We start from the raw sequence: 12,102 nt of genomic DNA, 5'->3' as shown, positions 1-12,102 counted from the left end.
ATTCAACTGTTAGAACTGCAAAAAGAGACAAATAAACAAAACTAAACTCATCACCTTAGATAAAAGTGAGCCAAACCATGTGCTGCTTAAATTATAACCACTTGAAAGTCAGAGTAGAGTGGCAAGGATATACCATAGAAACACAAACAAACAAAACATAAGGAAGGTATCACAACTGCACGTCTTTACTAGATCCAACGACAGACTTTCAAAATATGTAAGGGAAAAATTAAGAACTTTTAGAAAAACAAATCCACAAACATGGAGGAAGATTTTAACATATTTCTCTCAATAAATAATAGAAAACAGAAACCTTCTCCAGGAAAACCCACAGAAAACAAATCAGAAAGGATAAAGAAACAGAAGACCTGGGCTGGGGATGTAGCTCAGTGGCACTGTGCCTCCCTCGAAAGTGCAAGGTCCTGAATTCGATCCCCAGTACTGAAAAAAAAAAAAAGAAAAGAAAAAAACAGAAGACCTAACACCACAATCAACAAATTTGATCTACTGATATAAAGAGAATAATATACAATGACCAAATACAGTCTTCTCAAGGGTACCAGTAGCATTTACCAGTAAGCATAGTCACAAATCAAACCTCACCTATTTTCAAAGGACTGAAATCATTATGTTCCCCAACCACAGTAAAATTATGCTGCAAATCAATATTAAAAAGGTATGGAAAATTGCAAGTTTTAGAAACTATAGAGCCCACTTCTAAATAAGTCACTAGTCAAAAAGATATCACCAATACTACCCAATATCACCAATACTAGAGCTCGACAGACTTAATGCAATCCCTATCAGAACCCTAAAAGCAGTTTTTAAAGAAATAAGAAAATCCATCTTAAATGTCACGTAATAAGGCTACCATGGAAAATGGTCTGGTGGTTCCCCCAAAAATTAAAAATAGAATTACTATACTATATTTTCCAGCAATTTCACCTCTAGTGTATCCTAAAAGAAATGAAAGCCAGATCTCAATGAGGTATTTGCATCCCATGTTCATGGCCCCATTCTTCACAACAGCCAAGATGCAGAAGCAACACAAGTATCCACTGGTGGATATGTGGATAAATAAAATGTAAAAATAACAACAAAAAGCATCTGATCAGGGATTTGACAGAAAAGGATATCCACAGGCCCAAGAGAAATGGAAAGATGCTCTATTTCCCTGATCATCAGAGAGATGCAAGTTAAGAATACAGGGGGCCGGGGATTTAGCTCGGTGCCGTCGGCTGCCTCACAAGACTACAGGGCAATGCCACTAGATACCAACCTGAGTGGCAAAAATAAAGAGGAGGATATGCCAAATACCAACCAGAGGTACAAGTCTCACTTGTCTGTCTGCTGGACAGAATGCAAATTGGTTTAATCATTTTGGAATTGCTTTTGAAAACTGGTGGTATCTACTAAAGGCAGAAATATTATCCATAATAAGCAAATATTAACATAGGATTTGGGGACAGTATTGGGTGTTGAAGCCAAGCCCTTGCACAGGCTGAGCACCTGCTCTATCACAGAGAACCCCGTAGGCTTAACAGAATTTTAAGAAGTAATTGTTACAAGATTAATCTACGTTTCATCATCCTTTATAGTTCTAGCACTATGAAATTTTAAAAAATTACAAATTATTTTAAGTGCAGTACAACTTCTTCAGTCATGTTTTGGCTTAAGAAAATGTATCAGGATTTCCATACCTCATAATGCTTTGTCCACTCCCCCTGTGACCCAGCCCTTCCAGGGTAAGCTAGAGAAAGCCTGGCCGGCACTGTGTTACCTTTCTGCCGAGGTTCATGCTCTCCATCTTCGCCTTCAGCAGCTTCATCTTATTCATAGTTATTGAATTTTCAATGGTCTTTTGCCCAGAAGGAGAAAGGTCCACCTCCCCATCCTCATCTGTACACAAATTGTACACAGAACCACCGCTGCAAAGAAAACGAAAATGACTTGAAGCTTGCACGACACCTACCTGTCCACAAGTAAGAAGCTCTACTGCAAGCCAGAGGCTGCTAGGGCAAACACATGCTGTCAATTCGAGCCCAGGGAAGACATGTTTTGAAAAGGTCTTCCTTGGGAGAACAGATTAAACGGGGATTGATACTGTGGTGAAGATCTAGTCAGCTGTGCTTCTCTGAACTCAGTGTATCACAGGTGGAGATCTTTTGGCACCTGCTCTATCATTCAAGAAGAGGCAAAATCTATTTCCGCAAGAATGTTTAGCCAAGGCTGCTAAGTATGCAACCTAGACCACAGGCTCATCAGGTTTCTATGACCCAGAATGAAAGCAAAATTGTCACAGAAGAGAAGTACCAGTTCCCATGCATCTGAGGGACACACAATGAAAAGAACTCCTAACTCCAGTGTTAGCAGAACATTTTCTGTTCTCAAAAGATATTAAAAAGGGGATAAGAGAATTTTTCTAAGTATGTTTGGAAACATAATCACTTAGAACAGCATGGATTTTAACACAGAGCCACACCCATGGTCGTCAAGCCTTGGTGCACATTATCACACGTTACACTGTTTTTGCCTTTTTTACTGTATTAGTGCATGGAGTTATCCAGAATAAGAGGTTTAGCTTTAGCATGTTTCTACATGTGCAGGACATGTACCTCATTATACCCTTTCCTCTTTCTTTCCTCACCCCCTTTCTGGTCTCTAATAGTCTTCCTAATTTCTTGCCATTTGACCTCTACTTTTTTAGATTCCACATGTTATATTTCTATTAGTATGTTTGCAATGCGTAAGAATGATATTTGTCTTGGGGAATTAGTATATATATGTATCACATCTTAATCATTTTTACTTCCCTTCCCCTCCTTCCCATCTCCCCTCATTCCAGACCCCCTTCCCATCTTCACAGTCTACCTCCTTGTTTCCTATCATCTATCTTTTATTTTGCTCTTTAAGTTATTTATATTTGGGGTTTCTCATATAAGAGAAATCATGTGATATTTAACCTTCTGCATCTGACTTTAATTCTCTGAGCATTATGTCCTCAAGGTGCATCCCCTTCCCTACAAATGACTCAACTTTGTCCTTCTTTATGGGTGAGCAGTTAACCATCATGACATTTATTTACACTTCAAGGATACACCTGGAGCCTCTTCTTTTTGACTGCATACTAGAATGACACTGCACACAATCTTCATATTTTTACTTACATGTTTGCTTCCCTTGTGTAAAGCACACAATAGGCTTTACATATCCTCCTAGTCTTTGCACCTGACAACAGTGCTTGGGACATACCCAATACATGTTTGATGAACTGAATAGAAACATTAAAATCTCAGTACATTTTAAACAGTGAGAAAATGTGGATAGTAAGGGTTTGTAAAAAACACAAGCTCACTGCAGTGGCTACCCATTGGTGATGCAAGGGGGAAAGCCTTAGCAGCAGAAATCTCCCTGAGCCATCTTGCTCAGCATCCAGAAGACAACAAAGCAGCACTGACCAAATCTACACAAGACAAAAACACATCTTTGATGTAGGGCCGATTCATTCTTCCCAAGGAACTCTGACCCACCTTCTCTAAAAGTTAATGTGTACAAGTCTCTATCTGAAACTAAAAGGCCTTCCTTCTGTGAGCCCTCAAGGAAGTGGTCTTGTTAAACTGCAACTTCAAACATACAATTTTAGTCACAATGCAGGTGCTCCTGGAAGTTCTAGAAGGTCCTAGATGATCTGGAAAAAGATATTCTTTAGATAATCATATCTGCTGCCTAGACTGTTTCCACATCCTCAAACTTTCACAAAACCCCCAATTTCTCACCCCGAAGGCATGCTTCCTCTCTTAGAACTTGTCTGTTGTCCCTCTTGACAGTGTACTCTGACCAGGATAAACCCTTAATGTTACCATTATCCTTGCCCTGGTAAATTCTCACTGGCCCTCCGTATGCTGTCTCACACAGCACTCAGCCTATTTGGAAAATGATTCAAACTTTAAACAGAGCAGAATAAGAATACTTACTAGTCACTGCACCTGAAGTACTCACATGAATAGTAGAGCATGTAGTTGTGCTACAAAGGCATGGAGCATAACAATTCTTGTTCTGTGTGGTGTAAAACATGGGGACATTCCCAGGACATACATACAGGGCACATTCCATAAATGCTTCTGAAGGACACAGCACATGGGCAGAACATATGGTGGACATTCTTAAACTTTCTGGGGTGAAACGGATGATGTTTTGAGATTGTGGGTTAATTACATGCACACAGGCATGAGTGTCAGAAGGGACAAAGCAGGAACTGACCAGCAACTGCCACTAGCTACCTAGTGTAGCTTCCCAGTGATGCTGATGGCTCTGAATGAGAACTGACACCAGCAAAACACTGCCTGTTGGTACCGAATGCCGACTCTGCCAGGCGCTTTCCACACATTTCCCTAATTCTTGTACAACTACAGAAGACAGACTTTATATCCCATTTTAAATGAAGAAACTGCAGCTAGAGAGGTTAAGCGATTTGTCTTGCGACCAGAAAGCTGGCAGATGGGAGCACCCAAGATCCAAGTGCCCCTTGGTCTGGTTCCAAAGTTGATCCTTCTTACCGCTTCCGGTTGCTTCCCCAAGCACCAGACCATAGCTTAACTGCAGCATGTTGTGCCCCAAACGAGTGACAGACTTACAGCTTATAGTACCTGATGGGTGGTGGCCTTTGCCTCCAGGTCAACCACACCTGAAAAGGAGGGCCGCATGAAGACTGTCAGTTCACCTGCTGGACTTAGAAGGAATGTTTCAAGTATACTCTCTCCTGGGTTACCTGGCATTATTTTTTAACTTTAAATATTTCTCAATTACCCCATGACATTTTAACTTCATTGTTATCAAATACCGAAAGAAGTTTTGGACTTAATTATCACCATCATGAAAAGATCTATTCTCCCATTAAATATGTGTATTGAAAAAGAACAATCAAGATAAACATTTCATTGGATGCATTTTAGAAGATAAAAACACCTTTAAATTCATCTCAGTTTTCCTAACCATCACAGCATATTTCCTCTCAAAAACCATGAATTCATGAAATTTTTTTCCACAATAAAAAAATGTTACTAGACTAAGATAACAGTGATTTATAAACTTATTCCACAAATATCTTTATAAATTTCAGTATTCTAATATTTATTGAATTTCTACAGATTTTTTTCTTTTTTCTTTTGGATTTTTGAGACAGGGTCTCACTGTGTAGTTCAGGCTGACCTCAAACTCGAGGCAATCCTCCTTGCCTCAGCCTCCCAAGTGCTGGGATTACAGGTGTGCACCACAATGCCTGGCTTTCTACATATTTTCTTGAGTACTATGTAAAATTTCCTTTAAACATTTAAATAATTTAATATGATTAAAGGATAACAGATGGGCAAATAAGGTATTTAGTTCAACAGGAATACTATTCATTCCAAAGCTAAGACCTAATTTGACTTTTACAGACTTTTTAAAGTCTTGCAGTGTCCCTTTCCATCTTCTAAAAAAACAGAAAGATAGCATGAATCATAAAACTATTTGAAAATCAAAAAGACGGATGCTGCATTTTGTACCATAATGAATCACACAAACACCTAATTTGCCCTGTTTCTTCTTAAAGCAGGAACTGGCAAAATATGGCCATGGGCCATAGCAATTCACCTGACCATGTATTGTTTTGCTGCTTTAGCACCACAATGGCAGAGGTGAGCAAGCAGTGGTGACAGCAACTGCATGTGGCTCTTTCATTGCGATGCAGCTTGGTGAAGGGACCCTGCCTGTGGTCCAGAGCAGCAGCCCTCGCTACGCACCTCCTCTCCTGTAGCCCATATATCTGTGCCGACCAAATCCTGACACTCTGGACAACAGTCACCATGCACTGGCACAGTCTGTTCTCTGTGGCCACCAACAGCGAGTGCATGCTCTTTTCCACAGGCACTCTGTGGGGTACAGAGTCCCATGGAGATCTGTGACTCCAGTGCCTGGTGTTTGCATCCATAGAGTGCCCTTAAGTGTAGGCATGACCTATGACAAGCTTCTAGATAAGGGATATGGCAAAGGGAAAGGGATTTTACAGATCTAATTTAGCCCCAAATCAGTTCATTTTGAGTTAATCCAAAGGGAGCTGATAGCGGGGCGTGGTAGAGGGTACCTGCAGTCCCAGCTACTCGGGAGGCTGAGGTGGGAGAGCTGCTTCAGCCCATAAGCTGGAGACAACCTGGGCCACAGAGCAAGACCTGGTCTCAAACACACAACAAAACCCCAAACAAACAATAAACAAAAGGGAGCTGAGGACAGCCTCTAGCCAACAGCCAGCAAAACCTGGAGCCTCAGTCTACCTGAAAGGAAATGAATTAAGGACACAATGTGAATGAGTTTGAAAGCAGATTCTCTTCCTAGTGCAGCCTCTAGATGAGAACACACCCTGCTGACAGTGGCAAACAGCCTGTGGCACCCTGAGCCCCAGTCTCTGCTCCCCAGACTACAAGCTTTTTTTGTTGTTGTTGTTTTTGAATAGCTTTACCTATTTATTTGTTTCACCCAGAATGCCTTTCCTTCCTTTGTCTTCTTGGCAAACTCCCTCTCCTCTTTTAGGGTCACTTCCCCTCAGAGACTGTCCCTAACTCTCCATCTTTAGGTAAAATGAGCACCTTCTCTGATTCTCCAGAGATCTTGGTATCTTGTTATGTCATCAGTACTACCCACAGCAGATTGACACTCACAAAGGTAAGGTTGATACTATTTGTAACACCAGTGGTCAGCTACAAAAGTTCAGTAAATGTTTAACGACTGAAAGTGAAGGGAGATAAAGAATCACAGTAAGCTGGAATGCACAGAAACTTAGAGGTTAACAGGTCCAGTCCTTCAATGTTTCTATTGCCTAGCTAACCCCTCTAGGATTTTCTCTTTTGATTTTAAAAGTAATATTTCAATTTATCTCCCCTTTACAGAGTAGAAAAATAAAAACAAAGAAGAGATTTATATTTATCACTCTTTAAGTGGCAGGGTTAAATTTTGAAAAAAGATCCAATGATAGGTTTAACCTTTTCTACTATGTCACAGTTAAGTAACATGCTATTATCACAAGACTATTATCTAGGAGGCATCTTAGAGTTTCACAAAGTAACAGAAACAGATATCTTTTACGAGAAACTCTTACTCTGTAAAGAAACTGTAGTTTTAGAAATTACTCTAAATATCAATCATACAAAAAAATTAAATATGAGGGGAAGGCAGGGAGAACTGCAAAAAATTTAGTTTTGTTAAACACACTAAGATCACTTGATCACACAAAGTAAACAAAAGAGTATATGGAGTGTGTCAGATGATACTCTCTTTTACTAGGTGAGATATGCAAATGAAAACCTATTTACCTTAAAGATTCAGATAATGGTGTTAAAGTGCCATCTCCCCTATCTACTACATAAAAGAAATTCAACTGGTCTCCTTCTCGGTAAACCAAGAACGGAACTTGTCTGCTGCAGGAGGCCTTCTCCCAGACCTCATCTTGACTGGGGTCCATGTACTTGGCCATCTCCCTAAGCGGGTCTTCCATGGGAACTAAAGTGGAAAAATTAACAGAAAGTTTTCAATTTACAGCAACTTTTGTGCATCTTGTACACTAACAGGACATAATGTGCTGAACTGAGTAACCACTTGTGCATATAGCATTGCGTATGTTGTGTTTTTATGAAAGAAATAAAATGCATCATTATGCTGACCAAAACATAAGGATTTTCTTTTCCTGCACCACCAGCGTCTGTATATCTGCTGATTTTTATGATACCATCATCTAAGAATTTTCTGCTGCATACCTTCTGTTTTCTATATTTTCAAATATTGTTTCCAATGATCGACAACTGAAAAGCAATACAAATGCCACTTACTTTGAATTAAAAGGTAAACACATACGATTGAAAGAAATATGTAAAAAATTGGAAGGAAGGGAGAGCTGGGAGTATAGCTTAGTAGAACACTTACTTATATCCCCAAGGCCCTTGGGTCATTCCCTAGCAGCAAAACAAAAAACAAAGCAAAACAAAAAAACCCAACAAGGCAGGAGCAGGAGTAGCGGGAGTAGTCGGAGTAGCTAGAGCAGCAGGAGCAGCAGGACCAGCAGCAGCAGCAGCAGGCAAACCTCTTCTTTCTGCTTTTATATAAGCTGTTTCTTCTCAGACCTGCTGCTCTTTGATGTGAAGTCAGGTAACTAACAGGATTCAGTGGCTCAGCACACAGGGGCTGATACTGTGGTACACTGCAGAGTGTGAGGGGTCAGTACGCTCTTTTGGGACAGGATCCTCCCATGATCCTCTGCTGTCCTGAAGCTTGTGTGTCTGGTCAGAGTGCACAGGCTCTGGGGGTCCAGAGCTGCCCCTGGGTTTGAATGATACTGAGGCTATCATGACAACCTGCTCCCATCCACAGCAGCCACTGATTTTACCCCGAGGGTGGGAATGGACATTAGGAGATTGCTGCTCACAGGATAAATGCTCCAGAAGGCCCCGGGTCCAGTCCTGGGGAGCCTAGGTAACGATGGTATAGAAAGAAAAAGTTCTCTCCAAAGCTGTTCCCCTGTCAAGCTGCAGGATCACCGTTCTCTCCTAAAAGAAGCAACAGTTTTCCAATCTGCATAACTTTCATTCACTTACTAACAGAATCACAAGGCTATCCTACCCTTTAAGAAGTGCTACCACTAGAAAAATACCAAACTCTGAAGGGAGTAAGAAAAAATCCAAGATGTTCCTGCATCCTAAATTCACAACACACACACAAATTGTAAAAATAAAATAAGATTTGTTTTGTGAAATAATCATTTGAATGATTTGATTGACTCAGATATAAAATGTACAACTATTAAAGGACATTTTTCAGGTAAGTTCTTGGCTTTTTAAAGTGAATGTTCTCCTTTCCACATTAAATGGGAAATAAAAATGATGATGCTGGATGTTAGGTTTTATCACCGCTGTCACTACATGCACATGAGGGCCACTCACAAGCAGCACAGGGCTTTGCTAGGGCCTAGGTTGCCACTATACACATGTGTGCATGTACATGCATCTGTGTACATGTGCACACGCATGTGCACACCATGTATATCTGTGTCAGAAAAGTCATTTACTTTATTAGCTACAAAATAATGCATATAGAACTAGGATACAATTAATTTAATTTTAATTATGTAAAAAATAAATTTTATTTTATCCCTTTCCTCCCCTCAAGCTCCCTCCCTTCCCTATATACACAATTTAATATTAGAAAGCAAAGCATTTTCTATGCTTTCTTGATAATGGTTATCTCAGAACAAATTTTAAAGCTAAATATTCCTGGAACACACACAGTAAAGATATTCTCTGAACCATGGTTTTGAAATAAGATTAAATTAGCTTTAAAAGTATGGTTTCTCAAATACAATATGGAAAGCTACTAAACCTAGATGCAGTTTTTCTTTTCTTCACAAAGTTTTAAATGACTTACTATAGGCAATATCAAGCCTTTAACATTAAAAAGTGTATTTAATAAAGGGAAATTTATTAAAAACAATTTTAAATATTAAAATTAAGTGCTAGCTACTGATTTATCAATTCCCGAGAAAGGCACAGAAAGTTGTAGAAAAATTATTATGAAGACTTTATTATAAAGCTTCAACTACCAAAGGGTAGTGATGCCTTTCATTTTCATTAAAAAAGAAAAAAATATATATATACACTCAGAATTTGTAATACTTACATGCATTCTTATAAATGTGCAAAATAATTTTACTCCTATTAAGAAAAATTTGCTGTTCTAATTAAACACTCTGTACTACACACAACCAACTGTCAAAAACATAATACAATGGAATTCACATGTCATTAAACACTGTATAATTCTATCTTAACGTAATGGCTCAGTAAACACTTAGGGCTCTTGTACTGCTCTCAAAGTCATCACTATAAACACTACCTGTGTTACATAAAAGCATTTTATCAGTCTAGTTAACAGAGTTCCTGATGTCTCCAATCTGCTGTAGTATGATTACTGTTTGCACTAACCTATGCAAAACAGTGCAACAGCTCTCACAAAATCCTCTTGAGGTAGCTAGGGAAAAGACGGTAATAATCCTATTTTTAAACCACATTTGTGAAGCATAGGTATATTGTTTGACAGGTGGCAGTAAGTCAGCAGTGAATCAATACTTAAGCTTCAATTTTCTGGTCTGTGAAGAACCAAACAAATCTGAAGCGCTTCCCCAATAGAGCAGCTGCCTCACATGGTGGGGATTTGTGTGACATTGCTGAAGCAGGGGCCAGTGAATACTCCTAGCTCTTCTATGCTTAGAACTTTATTATTAATCAAGTCTCTGCCTACATCATCTCCAACGACCCTCCCTTCTGTCCCACTTCATAGACATTGTCACATTATCTTATGTTTCCAGTGCAGCTCTTACAGCCACTTGAATTTACTGTCATTCTTTACACATTCACCAGAGGCAGTGTCAGGGAGCAGGGCCTCATGTTCACTGTAGTGACACCTTATAGTCACCGAGCATTTGTGGAAGGCATGAATGAGCAGACTCTAGAGGTTGCCCACATTCTGAGAAAGGATTCGAGAGGGCCATGAAAACATCCATGAAACCCAGATACATCATAAACAAGGTAAATAAATGGGCAACTATGACATTTTCCATAGTAATCATTATTCCAGGAATTGAAGACTCAGTAGGAAAAAAAAGCAACAAAAGTGGTATGAATCTAAACTCAATGATGACATTATCTATATTGCCACTCCTTTTGCCTTCCCTTTACTGTGTAGGTTTACTTCTAAATCTCCCTGAATTGAATCAGGAGTCACGAAATCTTCTGGAATATATTTAAAAGTTCTGGTTCTCCATGTATTTACGTCTTAAAGAATAATGCCAGTGAAACAAATAAGATTCTTCTAAGACCTAACAGCAGAGAAGGAACTTGACTTAAACCAGAGGTTATAACATTGCTGACTTAAGAATGTTATTGTCAAGCTGCTTGAAGAATGATAGCCAAATTGCTTTAAAGTATGCCTACCTTTTCTAGTATTTATAGGTCCACCACGCATGGCCAAAACCAGCTTCAAGGTACAATCTTCTGAAACGCTGTGAACAGTGAACACAGAAATAATCTATAATCGTGAGAACACATCCAATGTTAAATGTAATACAAATTAAATGCTGTTCTATTGGGCATAGTACTTATTCTTCAAACCCTAAAAAGATACAGCAATATGAATAAATTTAAAATGTTAATATTTACTTATACAAAGAATTAAAAAGTTAAATGGTTCCCATCAGCCTTACACTGATGTGAAATCCCAGAATAAATGTACTGGAAAGGACCTCTGTGATCTGTGCCTCTCTACCCGATGTGAGCAAAATGAGGCCTGGGGAGAAGAGAGGCTTGCCCAGGACCCCCAGAGCTGTAGGAGGGCAGATCTGCTCATGGCAGCAGCAAACAGGAGAACAGTGAAGCAGCCTGGGATGGCCCCCAGGGATCTCTCAACTATTCTGCATTATTCTGACTCTTCAAAAGAGTAGTGAACTATGTGAGAAGGAGAAGGAAAAAAGCCCAAGTGTGTCTGGACCCAGTGGTACACACAGATCTGCTCAGTGACCAATGGGAGGCTTCAGGAGGAAATTCTAGGCAGGGAGCAAGGCTCTCAGGCCCAGAACTCTTCTGCAGATGGACAGGAAAGGAACACAGAAGACAGGAATGGGTCAGTGTTCTGAGAGAGAGAGAGAAGCAAAGGGGACAAGAAGTTAATAGGAAGATAGAAAAAGCAGGAGGGAACAGTTTGACATGAAAAATAATAAAGTGTAGGCATCAGAGGGCAAAGATTCAGGGGCAATAATGAACACTGAGCCAATAAATCTATAGCTCAAAATTTACAGTGAATGAAAAAAAAAAAAGAAAAAATTTACAATGAAATCTGGAGTCAGCTATTCAGAAAGAGAGACATGATCCAAGGATTCAGAAGAAAAACACTGGTCTACAGAGTCATTATCCTGAGCACCTACAAACAGCTTATACACAAGGACACTCACTTGTAATCATTCAAGCAATAATCATCTTCAAGTTCCAGGTTGTTCCAAATTAAGTGCTGCTGACAGATGGGAATACCTTA

At 39.5% G+C, this 12,102-nt stretch overlaps 1 protein-coding gene across 2 annotated transcripts in view; it reads right to left on the bottom strand.

The window, feature by feature from the left end:
* The window catches only part of Zfand4 (zinc finger AN1-type containing 4), a 47,293-nt gene that overhangs the window by 8,046 nt on the left and 27,145 nt on the right, over window positions 1–12,102 (bottom strand). For both annotated transcript variants that reach the window (XM_087211004.1, XM_087211003.1), the window contains 4 exons: window positions 12,023–12,098; window positions 11,010–11,077; window positions 7,344–7,530; window positions 1,781–1,928 (listed from right to left, as the gene is read on the bottom strand). In XM_087211004.1, the coding sequence (XP_087067130.1) occupies window positions 1,781–1,928; window positions 7,344–7,530; window positions 11,010–11,040 (366 nt within the window). In that variant the 5' untranslated portion in view covers window positions 11,041–11,077; window positions 12,023–12,098. The remainder of the gene's footprint in view (window positions 1–1,780; window positions 1,929–7,343; window positions 7,531–11,009; window positions 11,078–12,022; window positions 12,099–12,102) is intronic.

The sequence above is a fragment of the Heterocephalus glaber genome, unplaced genomic scaffold (assembly GCF_053883595.1).
Source record: "Heterocephalus glaber isolate CG9 unplaced genomic scaffold, H.glaber_assembly_v1.0 deba00001258, whole genome shotgun sequence".
Classification (NCBI taxonomy): Eukaryota; Metazoa; Chordata; class Mammalia; order Rodentia; family Bathyergidae; genus Heterocephalus; species Heterocephalus glaber.
The sequence above is the reverse complement of the archived record's forward strand: the minus strand, read 5'-3'. Positions and strand labels throughout refer to the sequence as shown.